Source organism: Ranitomeya imitator, chromosome 2 (genome assembly GCF_032444005.1).
Source record: "Ranitomeya imitator isolate aRanImi1 chromosome 2, aRanImi1.pri, whole genome shotgun sequence".
In the NCBI taxonomy this organism is placed as follows: Eukaryota; Metazoa; Chordata; class Amphibia; order Anura; family Dendrobatidae; genus Ranitomeya; species Ranitomeya imitator.
Genome location: NC_091283.1, coordinates 317399241 through 317411899, shown reverse-complemented (window position 1 = coordinate 317411899; position 12659 = coordinate 317399241). Strand labels below are relative to the sequence as shown.

At 41.5% G+C, this 12659-nt stretch overlaps 1 protein-coding gene across 1 annotated transcript in view; it reads right to left on the bottom strand.

Annotated features, from left to right (window-relative positions):
• Positions 1-1614: 1614 nt before the first annotated feature.
• Positions 1615-12659, bottom strand: part of LOC138663447 (zinc finger protein 773-like) — a 31021-nt gene continuing 19976 nt past the window's right edge. The window contains exon 7 of the mRNA XM_069749655.1: positions 1615-3029. Coding sequence (XP_069605756.1) covers positions 2017-3029 — 1013 coding nt within the window. The 3' untranslated portion in view covers positions 1615-2016. The remainder of the gene's footprint in view (positions 3030-12659) is intronic.

Here is a 12659-nt window from a genome sequence, read left to right as displayed (position 1 = left end):
TGTAAGAGGCAAACAGCCATTTAAAATGATCAAAAATCAACATTTAAGACTCATGACAACAGTGTATGGTTTATGACAAACTGAAGAACAATTGCATAAATTCAAAAGTCGTCATATAGATAACAGTCTATTCCTCCTGGCTTACTGAAAATAGACATCTGGTTAATTAAAATAAAATGCTGTGTCATCACACCCTCATTCAAATTTTTGCGAGACCTTGCACTTAGTCCATAGACTTTATGAGTCTAGAAGTCCCACTGCCTAACAATTTTAAAAGAATGTTTATGAGACCCTCCTTTATGTCTAATACAGGGTGTATCAGAGTCCCTCTTCCTTCAAATTTTTGGAAGTTCTTGCATTGTCCGCATAGGATTTGTAATTTTCAGAGTCCCTTCATAAATTTAACAGGATGTGTCTCACTTAGTCACACACCACATGTCCAGACAAGGTAGTAAAATGTTAAAATTACATTTACAGTGAATGCTTTTTTCACCATTGAAAGCAATGAGAAAATGTAAAAATGCAGCAAAGAGGCTACGTGTAAACACAAACTAAGGGGTGAAGGAAGCTTATTTTTTTCTCTTTTTTAAATTACCTTGTATGCAAGAACGAATGTTTTTACTTGTAAAATACATTTTATTTTCGGTTTGGGATGCTTTGTTGTCACTCCTTAAAAGTGGCGTAATACTCTGACAACATTGATTCCAAAAGCGACCTGAGAGTCAGAGATGCATCCAGCCATCTTCCCCATGCTGTTCTCATTCCAATTTAGCGCAGTTTTCATCCAATTCAGCAATTTTCCTGCCCCCCTCAGTCTTCCTGGAAACGTCTGCTGAGCTTGCGACCTGTTGACTCAAATATCGAGCACTCAAGTATTTCAGTGCTCGCTCATCGCTAATAATGACTGCTATCTGTGTGGGATTTTTGATGTTTAAAAGGGTTGTCAACTACTTTGACAACCCCTTCTTATTCCTCATGATTGGTATATTTAACCCCTTAAGAACCAGGGTTATTTCCTTTTTTTTTGCGTTTTCATTTTTTGCTCCCCTTCTTCACACAGCCATAGCTTTTTTATTTTTCCGTCAATATGGCCATGTGAGGGCTTATTATTTGCAGGACAAGTTGTACTTTTGAAAGGCACCATTGATTTTACCATACCATGTACGGGAAAATGGGAAAAAAATCCAAATGTGGTGATATTGCAAGAAAAGTGCAATTCCACAACAGTTTTTAGGATTTTTTTTTTACCATGTTCACTGAATGCTAAAACTGACCTGACATTATGATTCTCCAAGTCATTATGAGTTTACGGACACCAAACATTTCTAGGTTCTTTTTTTTGGGGGGGACCTGGGGCTAGATGAGGGCTTATTTTTTTGCGCATCAGTCTGACATTTTTATTGATACCATTTTGGTGTAGATACGATCTTTTGATTGCCCGTTAATGCATTTTATTGCAATGTTGCAGCGACCAAAAAACCATAATTCTGACGTTTCAATTTTTTTTCTCTCTACGCCATTTACTGATTGGATAAATTCTTTTTATATATTGATAGAGCAGGCGATTCTGAATGCGGTGATTCCAAATATGTGTATATTTGTTTTTAAAAAAAAAAATTTTTTTGAATGGGGCGAGGGGGTGATTTGAACTTTCATATTTTTTAAAAACCTTTTTTTTACTATTTACTTGCTTCAATAGTCCCCATGGAAGACTAGAAGCTGCAATTGTCTGATTGCTTCTGCTAACATAGAGCAGGGCTGCAGCAGATATGCTCACTTGCCATGAGCGTCGACCGCTGGGCGATGCTCATAGCTATATGGCTATGACAACCACAGGGGTCTCCTGCTGACCCAGAGTTGTCATGCCAACCCATTGGCGATCCGCGGTCATGTGGGAGGACTCTATCCATCATTGAACGTTAAGGGGTTAAAATAAAAATATTTATAGTCACCTCCCATGCTGCAGGGGCTTCTCCTCTGTGTGGATTCTATGATGTTTAACAAGTTGTGATTTCTTCACAAAACGTTTTCCACATTCTGAACAGGAAAAGACTTCTGCCCTGTGTGGGTTCTCTGGTGTTTATCAAGATTCGATTTCCAGTTAAAACATTTCCCACAATGAGAACATGAAAAAGGCTTTTCCCCTGTGTGGATTCTATGGTGACTAACAAGATTTGATTTCGTCACAAAACATTTTCCACATTCTGAACAGAAAAAAGGTTTCTCCCCTGTGTGGAGTCTCTGATGTCGGATAAGATGTGATTTCTCTCCAAAACATTTCTCACATTCTAAACATGAAAAAGGCTTCTCCCCTGTGTGAGTTCTATGGTGTTTATCAAGAATCGATTTCCGGTTAAAACATTTCCCACAATGAGAACATGAAAAAGGCTTTTCCCCTGTGTGGATTCTATGGTGACTAACAAGATTTGATTTCGTCACAAAACATTTTCCACATTCTGAACAGAAAAAAGGTTTCTCCCCTGTGTGGAGCCTCTGATGTCCGATAAGATGTGATTTCTCTACAAAACATTTCTCACATTCTAAACATGAAAAAGGCTTCTCCCCTGTGTGGAGTCTCTGATGTGCGATAAGATGTGACTTCTCTACAAAACATTTCTCACATTCTAAACATGAAAAAGGCTTCTCCCCTGTGTGGTTTCTCTGGTGGCTATCAAGATTCACTTTCTGGATAAAACATTTCCCACATTCTGAACAGGAAAAAGGCTTTTCTCCTGTGTGGATTCTTTGGTGTCGATCAAGATGCTGTTTCCGGTTAAAACATTTCCCACATTCTGAACATGAAAAAAACTTCCTTGCTTTAGCAACAGTTTGTTTTTTAATGCCTCTTATGGGTCTTTGATTTTCCTTAGTAGTCGGTAGTGAATCAGATGACAGATCTTTGCTGTGAAGGGATGATAGTATATCTGGAGTAATGGCATTCACTTCAATTGTATCCTGTGAGATCTCAAGATCATCTGATTTTAAAATTGAAGATGTCAGCTGTCCCTCTGATCTCCAGGTACAGTCATCTGTCAAGAATAAAACCAATAATTTTTTTTAATAAAATATCCTTGTACTTTATATTTTTGAACATTTCCCCTAAAACTGTCTGCAAAAATGTTAAGATGATGTATATACTCGAGTATAAGTAGAGGTTTTTAGCACATTTTTTGTGCTGAAATCACCCCCCTCAGCTTATACTCAAGTGAGGTGTCCAGAACATGGAGGGGGAGAGACGGAGCTGCGGGTCACTGACAGGGGCTGGTTTGCAAATTTTAGGCTGGGGGGCAAGCACACAGCAGTGGCCTTGAGTCGCGGCCCATCCTTAAAAGGGTTGTCGGATCTTAAGTTACATGTCTACAGTCACTATGTGTGAATCTTCATATCGTGCGCACTGTGAGGATTCTCTGGTGACGGCATCGGGAACAGGTGGTCTTGTGACTGCAAGAATGCGAATATATATCTATCTATCTATCTATATATACACAATGGTGTTCAAAAGTCCTGCATAGGCGTGATGAAAACTATATGTTTCATACTTCTGCATCTCTACAGTGAAACTGGTGGAACAGATATGTTTTTGTAATCCCTCATTGTATGCCATACTCATTTTTGAATGTCCCAAGTGTATAAATTGTTATGGTATGTGCATTTTTGATAATTTTTTTTTACAGCATAACCATACCTACACTAGTACAGTGTGTAGAATGGTGAACAGGTTTCTAAGTTCACTAACTTCCAATGCAAGTTCACACAGACTTAAATTTTACTTTTTAAGATTTATTATTTTTTATTTAATTCAGAGTGTTGAGCAGAAGGCAGCATTTTCTTATTAAGGATGTCTATGTATTTTTTTGCATTAACCATACCCTCCACAATATGAAGCCTTCCAACACCATTGGCTGCCATACAGCGCCAGACCATTACTTTCATAGGATGTTTCACAGAGAAGCTCAAACACTCTGGCTTGTACTCTTGATGTGGGAACCTTCTCACATAAGACTTGCCATCATTTCCTAAAATGCAAAAAGTGCTTTCATCACTAAATAGCACTTTTTCCCACTGCTCCTTCCTCCATTTTAACTATTTCAATGCCCACAGTTTTCGCCTTTGTCTTTGTATGGCTGTCATCAATGGCTTCTTTCGGGCCTTGCACCCTCTCAATCCTGCTTCCAAACATCTCTTCCTAACAGTTGATGTTGCTACCTCAATATTGCACTTTTCTTGCCATTCTCGCAGAAGCTGAGGAGAGGTGAGCTTTTGATTGGCAAGGGATGTTCTTATCAGTACTCTATCCTCCCTTTTAGTTGACTTTCTGGGCCGACCAGATCTGGGCCTGTCCTGGGTAATTCCAAGCTGCTTATGTTTCTGCAAAATTCTTACGATTGTGCTCTGATTACAGCCGACCTTCCTTGCGATCTGGGGGCCAGTATAACCCTCTTCATGTAGCACCACAAGTCGCACACGATCCTCCGCTGACAAAAATCTGAAGGCTCCCATCATAAAACTCTACAGTATGATTCACTAGATGGACCAACAGATAAAACAAACAAACAAAGCAGCAGATGTGATGCAATGTAATGCAATGGGATTGGTTGCCATATCCCGGTTATGATGGTCACAAGAACCTCATCTGTGATTGGCTAATTTTGGATCTGAAGCTGTACAATGTTTAGTTCTGCTTTCAATTCCCATATTGTTGCAATAATTTCAGGCAAAACTGCTTCAAGAGCTAAAAATATTACAGGGAAAGAATGCAAAATTGTATTCTGAACAAAACCATATATAATATGTCATATTAGCATCGAAAATATTCGACAGAAAACATTTAAAACTTGAAAAATCAATCAATCAATTTATTCTATGCAGGACTTTTGAACACCACTATATATATTTATTGACACACACACACAGTCCCACTGTATAGTGACAGTCACACACACAGCCCCACTGTATAATGACAGGCACAGTCCCACTGTATAATGACACGCACAGCCTCACTGTATAATCTCACGCACACACACACACAGGGCCGGACTGGGACAAAAAAAAAAAAAACAGCCCTGCCACACAAACCCCACCAGCCCACATACTATAACACTCCCCATCCCCGATCAGTGAATTTTGCTATACTTTGTCCTGCCCTTCAACACTCCTCTTAAAGGCGTTATTTGAAGAGCCACATGTGAATAGCGCCGCAGTGCGCATGATCGACCACAGGTCCATTTACATGGTGCTCTTTACACCGTAGGCAGGCGCCGGGAACACCCTGGGGACGAGGAGAGCCCAGAGGATAGCAGAGGACTGAGGAGGACAGCGCCCAGTGACCACTCTGCAGAGGAGTCACAGCAGAGGCGCCATCTCCCTCACAGGGGACCAGCGCTCCTCCTGCCGCTCAGCAGTCTCTGCTCCGGAGCCAGGCGCCGCCTCCTCTTCCTTCATTAGCGTCCCCGGCGTCTATGCTGGAAGTTTGAAGGGCAGCGCAAACTGCGCATGCCCGAAAAAAAACTTACAGCGCAGGCGCCGGGGACGCTAATGAAGGAAGAGGAGGCGGCGCCCGGCGCGCAGAGTACTGAGTGATGGCTGGGAGGCGTTTGTGTCAGGGGGGAAAAGACATGCCCCCTGACAAACTACAGGTATGACAGGCAAATTCTAAAAACGATTAGACTCGAACAAAGAAGACCCAGGAAAATATACTCAGAAGGGAGGTAAGAACATTTCTAAAACAATCCACAGCGAGGAGATTGGAACAAAACAAAATCCTCTAAACTGCATGCTCGCAAACGCCAGAAGCCTGACAAACAAGAAGGAAGAACTAGAAGTAGAAATATCTACAGGTAACTTTGACATAGTGGGAATAATCGAGACATGGTTAGATGAAAGCTATGACTGGGCAGTTAACTTACAGGGTTACAGTCTGTTTAGAAAGGATCGTAAAAATCGGAGAGGAGGAGGGGTTTGTCTCTATGTAAAGTCTTGTCTAAAGTCCACTTTAAGGGAGGATATTAGCGAAGGGAATGAGGATGTCGAGTCCATATGGGTCGAAATTCATGGAGGGAAAAAAGGTAACAAAATTCTCATTGGAGTCTGTTACAAACCCCCAAATATAACAGAAACCATGGAAAGTCTACTTCTAAAGCAGATAGATGAAGCTGCAACACATAATGAGGTCCTGGTTATGGGGGACTTTAACTACCCGGATATTAACTGGGAAACAGAAACCTGTGAAACCCATAAAGGCAACAGGTTTCTGCTAATAACCAAGAAAAATTATCTTTCACAATTGGTGCAGAATCCAACCAGAGGAGCAGCACTTTTAGACCTAATACTATCTAATAGACCTGACAGAATAACAAATCTGCAGGTGGTCGGGCATCTAGGAAATAGCGACCACAATATTGTACAGTTTCACCTGTCTTTCACTAGGGGGACTTGTCAGGGAGTCACAAAAACACTGAACTTTAGGAAGGCAAAGTTTGACCAGCTTAGAGATGCCCTTAATCTGGTAGACTGGGACAATATCCTCAGAAATAAGAATACAGATAATAAATGGGAAATGTTTAAGAACATCCTAAATAGGCAGTGTAAGCGGTTTATACCTTGTGGGAATAAAAGGACTAGAAATAGGAAAAACCCAATGTGGCTAAACAAAGAAGTAAGACAGGCAATTAACAGTAAAAAGAAAGCATTTGCACTACTAAAGCAGGATGGCACCATTGAAGCTCTAAAAAACTATAGGGAGAAAAATACTTTATCTAAAAAAACTAATTAAAGCTGCCTAAAAGGAAACAGAGAAGCACATTGCTAAGGAGAGTAAAACTAATCCCAAACTGTTCTTCAACTATATCAATAGTAAAAGAATAAAAACTGAAAATGTAGGCCCCTTAAAAAATAGTGAGGAAAGAATGGTTGTAGATGACGAGGAAAAAGCTAACATATTAAACACCTTCTTCTCCACGGTATTCACGGTGGAAAATGAAATGCTAGGTGAAATCCCAAGAAACAATGAAAACCCTATATTAAGGGTCACCAATCTAACCCAAGAAGAGGTGCGAAACCGGCTAAATAAGATTAAAATAGATAAATCTCCGGGTCCGGATGGCATACACCCACGAGTACTAAGAGAACTAAGTAATGTAATAGATAAACCATTATTTCTTATTTTTAGGGACTCTATAGCTATGTGGTCTGTTCCACAGGACTGGCGCATAGCAAATGTGGTGCCAATATTCAAAAAGGGCTCTAAAAGTGAACCTGGAAATTATAGGCCAGTAAGTCTAACCTCTATTGTTGGTAAAATATTTGAAGGGTTTCTGAGGGATGTTATTCTGGATTAGCTCAATGAGAATAACTGTTTAACTCCATATCAGCATGGGTTTATTAGAAATCGCTCCTGTCAAACCAATCTAATCAGTTTTTATGAAGAGGTAAGCTATAGGCTGGACCACGGTGAGTCATTGGACGTGGTATATCTCGATTTTTCCAAAGCGTTTGATACCGTGCCGCACAAGAGGTTGGTACACAAAATGAGAATGCTTGGTCTGGGGGAAAATGTGTGTAAATGGGTTAGTAACTGGCTTAGTGATAGAAAGCAGAGGGTGGTTATAAATGGTATAGTCTCTAACTGGGTCGCTGTGACCAGTGGGGTACCGCAGGGGTCGGTGTTGGGACCTGTTCTCTTCAACATATTCATTAATGATCTGGTAGAAGGTTTACACAGTAAAATATCGATATTTGCAGATGATGCAAAACTATGTAAAGCAGTTAATACAAGAGAAGATAGTATTCTGCTACAGATGGAGCTGGATAAGTTGGAAACTTGGGCTGAAAGGTGGCAGATGAGGTTTAACAATGATAAATGTAAGGTTATACACATGGGAAGAAGGAATCAATGTCACCATTACACACTGAATGGGAAACCACTGGGTAAATCTGACAGGGAGAAGGACTTGGGAATCCTAGTTAATGATAAACTTACCTGGAGCAGCCAGTGCCAGGCAGCAGCTGCCAAGGCAAACAGGATCATGGGGTGCATTAAAAGAGGTCTGGATACACATGATGAGAGCATTACACTGCCTCTGTACAAATCCCTAGTTAGACCGCACATGGAGTACTGTGTCCAGTTTTGGACACCGGTGCTCAGGAAGGATATAATGGAACTAGAGAGAGTACAAAGGAGGGCAACAAAATTAATAAAGGGAATGGGAGAACTACAATACCCAGATAGATTAGCGAAATTAGGATTATTTAGTCGAGAAAAAAGACGACTGAGGGGTGATCTAATAACCATGTATAAGTATATAAGGGGACAATACAAATATCTCGCTGAGGATCTGTTTATACCAAGGAAGGTGACGGGCACAAGGGGGCATTCTTTGCGTCTGGAGGAGAGAAAGTTTTTCCACCAACATAGAAGAGGATTCTTTACTGTTAGGGCGGTGAGAATCTGGAATTGCTTGCCTGAGGAGGTGGTGATGGCGAACTCAGTCGAGGGGTTCAAGAGAGGCCTGGATGTCTTCCTGGAGCAGAACAATATTGTAACATACAATTATTAGGTTCTGTAGAAGGACGTAGATCTGGGGATTTATTATGATGGAATATAGGCTGAACTGGATGGACAAATGTCTTTTTTCGGCCTTACTAACTATGTTACTATGCTATTTCAGAGTTGGAAGGGACCCGAACTAAGAGAGCCACCTTCACAGAATGCAGCATTAGTGCTGCACAAGGTAGCTCTTTTAGTTAAAAAAGCCTGGGGGGGGGGGTGACAGGTTCGCTTTAATACAGGTGCTCATTAGGGTGGAATCACAGTAGCATATGGCATTGGATGTGATCTGCCAATGATACTTGGCTCTTGCTCTGCTGTGAGCGTGAGCCAAGTGTCCGTGCACCAATGCTCTCGCAGCACAGGTGTGGAGGAGACTGAGAAATTCATTTCTCCATCTCCTCAATGGTCTGACTCGCTGTGTATCAGACTGCAACATCTGCTGAGAAAAAAAAAAAAAACGACTGCACACAGACAGCAAGTGAGAAGAGAATCGTACCACTTTTGTGGAAGAAAATGGAACCGATTTTTTTTTTTATACTCTTTATTAGTCCATGTGGCAACATTTCACTTCCATAATCAGAGAAATGTGCAGTTATGGATCCGAAACATTGCCACATGGGCCAATAAAGAGTCCGCTACTTTTCTCACAATTACTCAGAGTGATAGATAGACAGATACACACATACATAATAAGAATAGATACTGAGAATTACACCATTTATGCAGGACAGTAGAAGTATACACAGCTCCACAATATACCGTATATACTTGAGTATAAGTCGACCCAAGTATAAGCCGAGGCCCCTAATTTTGCCATAAAAAACTGGGAAAGCTTATTGATTCGAGTATAAGTCAGGTATGCATTGTCCCACATCCCGTCCTTGTATGCATGGCTCCCCTGTCCCTGTATGCATGGCTCCTTATCCCCGTCCTTGTATGCATAGCTCCTCATCCCCATCCTTGTCTGCATGGCTCCCTCGCCCCTGTCTTTGTGTGCATGGCTCCTTATCCCCATCCTTGTATGCATGGCTCCTTATCCCCGTCCTTGTATGCATGGCTCCTTATCCCCGTCCTTGTATACATGGCTCCTTATCCCCGTCCTTGCATGCATGGTTCCTCATCCCCATCTTTGTAGGCATGGCTCCTCATCCCCGTCTTTGTATGCATGGCTCCTTATCCCCGTCCTTGTGTGCATGGCTCCTCATCCCCATCCTTGTCTGCATGGCTCCCACATCCCTGTCCTTGTGTGCATGGGCTCCTTATCCCCATAATTGTATGCATGGCTCCTTATCCCCGTCCTTGCATGCATGGGCTCCTTATCCCCGTCCTTGTATGCATGGGCTCCTTATCCCCGTCCTTGTATGCATGGGCTCCTTATCCCCGTCCTTGTATGCATGGGCTCCTTATCCCCGTCCTTGTATGCATGGCTCCTTATCCCTGTCCTTGTATGCATGGGCCTCTTATTCCCATTTTTGTATGTATGGCTCCTTTTCCCCGTCCTTGTATGCATGGGCCTCTTATTCCCATTCTTGTATGCATGGCTCCTTCATTGTTCATGTATGCATGGTTCCGATAAAAAAACAAACAAACAAAAAAAAAAAAAAAAAACACACAACCTACTTAAATTCCCTGCATGCCCTCGCAGCATCTCGTTCTGGTGCCAGCAGCTCCTGTGGCCGGGTGATCACGTGTCTCCCACTCATTAAGGTAATGAATATTTACCCACGCCTATGGGAGTAGAGAGGGATGATTACTCATTAGTACCTTAATGAGCGGAAGACAGGTGATCGCTCAGCCTGAAGAGCTGCTGGCGCCGGAACGAGATGCAGCGAGGGTGCGCAGGGAAGGTAAGTGGGATGTGTGCTGGAAGCCGGCGGCTGTAGCTGTGAAAGCTATAAGAGAAATGAATATTCACTGCCAGCACAGTGAATATTCATTTCTCCTTAGCAGCGGCACAGGCTTTAGCCACAGCCACTGGCTCCTGCCTCTGTGACCCGCTGCTCCCCCTCCGTTTTTTGGGGACAACGACTCATGTATAAGCCGAGGGGGGTGTTTTCAGCACAAAAAAATATGCTGAAAAACTCTGCTTATACACGAGTTTATACGGTATACTACAATCTATTATATACACAGCGGCATATTATATACAGTGTTAAGGAATATAGAGCGGTGTATATATTATACAGTGTAGAGATGTGGCAGCAGTGTATATATAGTGTGAATTCCAAACTATATGCATAGCGCCATACTATATAAACATCAATACACTATACAAACATCTCTACTCTTATATATATATATATATATATACATACACACACACACATCTCTACAATATACGGTAATTAGGACAGCATTATACTATATCATGATGCATACATCACATAGGAGACACCGAGGCTGATGTACAAAGGAGACACAGCGACTGAATATATATCACATGGAAACTACTGTATATACAATATATAGTTGATACTGCGACTGATGTGTATAGTTGTAGTATCACCTATATATTGTATGCGATACTGTGACTGGTGTACACACAGTATATAGATGAAACAAAAAAAAATTAAATGTGTGTGTGTGTATATATATATATATATATATATATATATATATATATATATATATATATATATATATATATAAAAAAACACAGATAGATAGTGCGACTATACACAGCAGTATCACCTATACAACGTATATGCATTAGTCTATACATTAAACAGGTGATCCTGCAAATTTTGGATACACATTATATAGGCGATACTGCTGCTGCTGTATATGATAGTATCACCTATATATCATGTATACAGCAGTCTATATACATTATATAGGCAATACTGCTACTGATGTGTATATACGTTATATATAGGTGATACTGTTGTGTATAGATGTACGTGTTTGTGTGTATATACACACACACCAGTATCACCTATATAATGACATATATACACAGCAGTATCACCGATATACACATTGTAGCGGTACTGCCTATATAATGTGTATAGACTACTATATATACATTATATAGGGATACTGCTGTATATAATCACCATACCACTATAATGTATGTATAGCAGTCTACATCTTATATAGGCGACACTGCTACTGATGTGTATATACGTTATATAGGTGATACTGCTGTGTATACATGTACATATATGTGTGTACATACGTATTATATTATATATATATATATATATATATATATATATATATATATATATATATATATATATACACACACACACACACACACTGCAGTGTCACCCATATAAGGTATATACGCATCAGTAGCAGTGTCACCTATATAAGATATAGACTGCTATACATACATTATAGTGATTATATACAGCAGTATCACCAATATAATGTATATATAGCAGTCTATACACATTATATAGGTGCAACTGCTGTATATACATTGAAAAAAAATCATCTTGGGACTGACCCAGATCCCTGAGATTGGGGGGGGGGGGAGGTCGGGAGGATGAAGAGCTGAGGTGGGTCGGGTCCTGTCCAGCATCAGCGGTGAAGAGGAGAGGATCCCAGGCATTGGTGAGCAGTATTCTCTGACGCTGGCACAGGCCGGCCTGCGTCAGACACAGTCAGGTGGAGGCGCCTTATGCGCGCCGGCCTTTTCAAATAACTCCATGTGCGTTGAAGACAACGATGCCGAAGTCGTTCCCCTGATCGTTGGTCGCTGGAGAGAGCTGTCTGTGTCACAGCTCCCCAGCGACCACACAACGACTTACCAACGATCACGGCCAGGTCGTATCGCTGGTCGTGATCGTTGGTAAGTCGTTTAGTGTGGCTAAAGCTTTACTTGTGTCCTATCTTTATTCACCAACACATACCATCCACCCCTTACATCTTAGGACTCCTGGGGACTCCGCTTAACCTGTGGGAAGTGTAACATCAGTGCTGCCACAACATCCCCCAGAGGACACCTTTAATGTAGCGTCGGTCCCACTATTGACCGAACTCCACAGGTGGCATCACGACAGACTTTAAACATTTTTCCCTTAAAAGACCGTTCCCCTTTAACGTTGAGGCCCAGGGCCACGGACCGGGTCGCAGCCACTGACATTCCCCCTCGAGACCGGAC